Below are 6000 nucleotides of genomic sequence, written 5' to 3' on the forward strand. Positions count from 1 at the left end.
ACATCGCCTCGTAACCAGTGGTAGCATCAATTATCAATTATGGGATGGGAAGCGGGAAATCATCTTTATGGCATGCGTTGTTAAGATCCCTAAAGTCAACGCAAACTCGAATTTGGCCAGTCTTCTTTTTTACGGGAACGATACTCGAAATCCATGTAGGATATTTAACTTCACGAATAAAGCCAACTTCAATGAGTTTGTTGACTTCATTTTCGATTGAAGGAACCAAATCTGGTCTGAAATACCTTTGGGCCTGCTTAACAGGATGAGCACCATTCTTGACCGCCAGATGATGGACTGCTACTTTGGGATCTAATCCAGGCATCTCTTTATAACTCCAAGCAAAAACATCCCTATATTCTTTGAGTATTTCCATGTAAGTGTCTTCTTCATCACCTGTTAGAAAATCACTTAGGTAGGTGGGCCTTGGGTCTTCATCAGTACCAAGATTAACTTCTTTCAAAGAGTCTACTGTGGTCTTCACCCCTTCTTCAAGTTCTGGAGGAGCATCTCTGGCATCTTCATCCTCTCGAGGATCGCCATCATTGAAAGATATGTGGTAACACGAGGAGATGTTCTCCAACTTATCGGCAACCTCTATCTGAAACGAAGTATCTCGATCACTTTGTGCAGTAATATGATATGAAGAACCTACACTCTCCTCATCTTCGTCACGCTCCTTGGTATACACTACAGTGTGAGACTTTTCTTTTAGAACCTCCTCACATGAAACCACAAGCTTTGTTTGTCGTCTCATTCTAGAAGGAATCAAACTTTGTATATCCCTCTGGGTTCCAGGCAAAGCAAGCGTTTTCACGCTTTGATAATCTCTGTGGAACTTGTTCTTCCTTTTCTTCTTCAGTTTTAACGACCCTAATCTCTCAAATACAGAAGCTTTTGTGGCCGACTTTCCAAGATGATCAAACACTGAAGGCCTTTTGTTGGAAGCAACAGACTCATCTTCCACAGTGATGTAGTTGATACTTGCCCTTCTTATGGATATGCGAACTGGCGGAGGTTGTTTGTATCCCAAACCTTCACGTGATTGTATCATGCTAGCTCCTGATGGAAGTTTCCCCAACTTTGACGGCTCGTTAGGGTTGTACCCAGCCTTGACAAATAACTTGTAAGCATTTGGATCAAAGCCTTCATTTGTACGTTTTGTAGGGAGTGCCATATTTTGTGGTGGATTCTGAGCCACGAAGTCTCCAAGTAACTTTGAGGACAAATTTATCGCATCAATTCGTCTGATGGGAAGAGTTAGCCTTCCTAGCGTATTTTCTTGAGCTTCAGATGGTTGACCTTCCTTTTTCTTCAACTTTGGGACATAGCAGAGCACGGGAGTTGTCTTCTTATTTTTCAAAGACACGATGTTCCCTTTATTGGGATTGGAGTGCGACACCTCAGCACCAACTTCAACTTTTCCAATAGTCTCATCAGCTCTTTCAGTTGCGATCTTATCACTCTTGGTCGTTGCGATGTCATCGACTTTTACTTCTCTTACCATGTAGTTTTTCAAGTAGAACTTCGCATCGACGAAGTGTGACTCTGCTTCAGTAAATGGCTTATCATCAGCAACTATCTTCTTTTCGACACTGCCTTCAAGATACTTCAAACACTGATAGTAGGAAGATGGGACAACTTTGTTCTCGTGTATCCATGGCCTGCCAAGCAACATATTATACGAAGCCTTTGCGTCGATGATATGCATCTATGCACTTGATCGCAAATCTTCCATGGTGATATATACTTTGATAGCACCTATGGCTCGTTTCCCCCCTTGATTGAATCCTTGTATCATCAAGCGGCTTTTAGAAAGTTCTTCAGTTGTGATGCCAAGTTCTTTCATTGTACGAATAGGGAGAATGTTAACTCCAGATCCATCATCTATCAATATTCTGTTTATCCTCTTCTCAAGGGCATAACCCACCATGTACAATGGACAATTATGTTGTGTTTCCCCAAGTAGAAGATCGTCATCTGTGAATGTGATTCTTGTATCACATGTGTGTACCTCTTTCGAAGAAGATTCAACAGGCTTTTCAGATGATGACAAAGACAATGTTGATAGGTTTTCATCATTTGCTTCCTCTTTATCAGTATTGAAGCATGATGCTTCAATGTTGTCTCGAGCAGTCTTATTATGGAACCAGCTTGGTAGGAATTCTCCCAAAGTCAAAGGACATCGTGGTTCTTGGTGGTAGTTCTCCTCCACTTTTGCTTTCCTCAGACGCTCAACTGATTTCTGCTTCCTTGGTCTTCTAACCATCCTTTTCCTTGTTGGTTGTTTAGATGATTCTTTTCGTGGACTTGTTTTACAGCGTCTCCGCCTAGTCACCAGAATCCAACCTTCATCATTGGCTTCATCAACTTGGGTTCTATCTTCCTCCAATGGTCCTCCCTCATGTTCTTCAAAGCTGTATATCTGGACCGGATCGAAAGAGCCAAAGGTGATAGAGACTTGATTCGAACTTGCCTTCTCATCATCAAGCAGAATCTTGTTTTCATTAGCCAACTGCATAACTTTGTCTTTACAGACAAAGCACTTCTCAAGAGAGTGACCCACAAGTCGATGATACTTGCAATAGTTCGGGTCGTTTGTTCTTCCAGCTTCGTTGGGCCGCTTCATCTCTGGTAACTCAATGAGCTTCAGCTCAAGTAGTTCATCAAAAATTTCAGGGATATCAGAGTCCAGGAAGGGGTATTCTCTTTCTTGCATCTCCTTCAAGGTAGACTTTCGGCTTTTGTTGTCTTGGAAGGAAGTTGCTTTCATACTCTGCTTCTTGCTCACCTTCGTAGTAAACTTTACAGGCGAGGCGTTGATGTTCATGGATTCTCTATTATCACTCTTGGGGACGAACTTGCTCCATTTCTTGGGTTCCTGCTTGTCCTTTCCTTTGCGAGGGTCATAGACAGGCATTACTTCATTCCCAGTGGAAGACATGCTCAACTCCATGTCATGAGCACGAGTAGCTAGTTCTTCAAAAGACTTTGGCTTAATTCCTTGCAATATGTAGTGAAGCCCACAATGCATTCCTTGGATACACATCTTTATCGCAGAAGCTTCGCTGAGCCTATCTTTGCAGTTTAGACTCGCATTTCTCCATAGGTTGATGAAATCGATAACTGGTTCGCCCTTCCTCTGGCGAGTGCTTGTAAGCTCGACCATGCTCACGGTACGCCTTGTGCTATAAAAGCGATTGAGGAACTCCTGCTCTAGTTGCTCCCAACTATCGATAGAATTAGGCTCGAGATCAGTGTAACAGTCAAAGGCATTCCCCTTGAGAGAGCGGACGAACTGCTTGGCAAGATAGTCTCCATAATTCCCAGCGTTGTTACATGTTTCAACAAAATATGCAACATATTGCTTTGGATTTCCCTTGCCTTCAAATTGTTGTAATTTGGGAGGTTGATAACCGGCGGGCATCTTGAAGCTATCAATTCTTGTAGTGTATGGCTTCCCGCAAGTAAACGAAGACTTGGCAGCAACTTCATACTTATCCTTGATAGTCCCTTCAATGAACTCCTTTAGTCGGTCAAGCGGAATCATCCCTTCAGAAGAAACAGGAATTTCCTTGGTAGGTGGTACTTGTTTTGCACGAGGTTCAGTCTCTTGTACTTCTGGACCCTTCCCAGGTGCGTGGCTGGATTCTCCTTCCATTAATTCATCCATCTTGTCCATCAACTTCTCAATCCGAGCGTCTTGATTTTGCACATGCTTGGCCAAGCCATCAATCACCTTTGCCAAATTTGCCAGTGTCTCCTCTATTGACGAAGCGTTGGTTACCATTGCTTGCATGATTGTTGGGGATGTTGGAGAATAGCATGGATTATTGCATAAGTTGATCTTTGACTGGCCTACTTCATGTGGTGTGAGTGGAGAGAATCCGTCACTTGAAGTATCATCGTCTTCCTTCATAGCAGAGTTCTTGGATCCAGAGAGATCAAGTAGAGCTAGAGTCTTCTTAATCTTTTCAGCAATGCTGCTTCCTTCCTCCGATGCATCAGTAGAGGATCTCGCTCCTTTTGGAGATGAAGATCCAAAAACAGGAGTTGTTACGGATGAGACTTGGAGTGCTTGTTGTCCCAATATGCTTGCTTTGCTCCTCGTAACTGGTCCAATGCTACCAAAGGTAATGTCGAGGATGCTTTCCATATCAGCAGAGAACTTGGAGCTAGCAACCTTGGAGGAAACTGATTTGGAGTTGATCTTCTCTGAAGTCATCTCGATGTTGTTAAACTTTAATGATTGAAAAGTTGAGATGAGAGGTAGAGATTGTCCCACTGGGCGTGCCAGAATTTGTAGACAATAAAATTCGAGCCGAGAAAATAATAATCAAGACAGGAAAATATCGCAACAATCTTTGTATTTGATTTCGGAATATGAGTGTTACAATCTCTATGATTCCTCTGATTCGTCTTTTCAACAATAATTTCAAGGGCTTTTGAGCTTATTCTTGAACTTGATGGATTTGATCTTGACTTGTACTTGAATTCAAGGGCTTTTGAGCTTGATCTTGAATCTGGTAGTCTTGATCTTGAACTTGTACTTGGATTCAAGGGCTTGAAGCTTGATCTTGAATCTGGTAGTCTTGATCTTGAACTTGTACTTGGATTCAAGGGCTTGAAGCTTGATCTTGAATCTTCGTCTGGATCTCTAGAACTTCTAGAGAAATACTTGAATGCTTGAATGCTTTTAGCTTGTAGAGAAATCTGCAGCGTTTGATCCACGAGCTCTCTCTTGCTTCTTGTTAGAATTTCCTGTCCTTTTTCTGAATTATGAGACCCCTATTTATAGTTGTAGGATGAAGGAGTTGTGATAAGGGCAGACTTCTTTTGACCGATCAGAATTAAGCTGACATGTCGATATTTGATTGGCCAGAACATGTCACTTGTATACATGGCGCATCTTCATTGGCCTTTGATTTGTCTAGGCATGCTGCATCATGTTGACACGTGGCATGACCCTATAGGCTCCTTTATTTGACTTGGCGTGCCACGTCATTTGACATGTGGCATCAATTTGGGCCTCTTGAATAAGATGACATCTTGGGCTTAACAAAGTGGACTCATCATTTGTAGCCCAATTAAATGGACTAGCCCAATGAAATTGGACCATTACTTAAATCCATATTTATTGGACTTAAATAATTAACCCAATTATATTAATCCGTAATATTTATTTGGACTAATATATCTTGAATTTACTATAATCCGAATTTCTTACGGATTTAAATTCAATAAAATTTCGTTATCTACAATAACATATCTTCGATTCATTTTACATTTAAACATATGAAATCAGCAAAGTATAGACAAGTGTGATTTTCGACTCATAAGGAGTAGCGATTTTTTAGTAATAGAAGTATTGATCATCATGATACGAATTTTTTCTTTGTTTTCTGCCTGAGCCGAGTTTTGTCAATATTGGAGCACATTTTTATATATCACTACATGAATAAAAATTCGCTACACTTTTCTTGTTCAATTTGTTCATGGCGCTCCTCTGTAAATAAATTGCCTGCTACAGAATTATAAAGATTATGTGAAGTTGAGAAGATATTCAAGTCAATTCCTACTCAAAAGCGGAAAGAAATAAAAGGAAATTTTTTTCTTTGTTGGTTTTCGAATTGTTATTGGGATTTAGATCCTTTCTAGGAAAGGATTAGACCTAGTAGTATACATATATGCTAGCTAGGATTTATTAAGTAGGACAAAACATAGAACCTAAGAGTATTCAATCTTGTAACTTACTTTGATATTAATAAAAGTGTCTGTCGTTCTCCGTGGACTAGGATCACATCGATCCAAACAACGTTAATTACTGTGTTTTTTTTTATCGTTTCCGCGCTAACAATTGATATCAGATACCTACAGGTCGTGAGATCTAGGAGACGAGGAGACTATGGCATCTATGAAGTTTGAGGTAGCGAATTTTGATGGGCGAAGTAATAACTTCAACATCTGGAAGATCAAGATCATGGCGTTGTTACAGAGAGA

The 6000-nt window shown here is 40.8% G+C and overlaps 1 protein-coding gene across 1 annotated transcript; it reads right to left on the bottom strand.

Moving 5' to 3' along the window:
* Positions 1–37: 37 nt before the first annotated feature.
* On the bottom strand, positions 38–1711 carry LOC132628316 (uncharacterized). Its single transcript, XM_060344112.1, has one exon. It carries the CDS (start codon positions 1709–1711, stop codon positions 38–40), a length of 1674 nt encoding a protein of 557 aa, XP_060200095.1.
* Between the last annotated feature and the right edge of the window lie 4289 nt (positions 1712–6000).

The sequence above is a fragment of the Lycium barbarum genome, chromosome 2 (assembly GCF_019175385.1).
Source record: "Lycium barbarum isolate Lr01 chromosome 2, ASM1917538v2, whole genome shotgun sequence".
In the NCBI taxonomy this organism is placed as follows: domain Eukaryota; kingdom Viridiplantae; phylum Streptophyta; class Magnoliopsida; order Solanales; family Solanaceae; genus Lycium; species Lycium barbarum.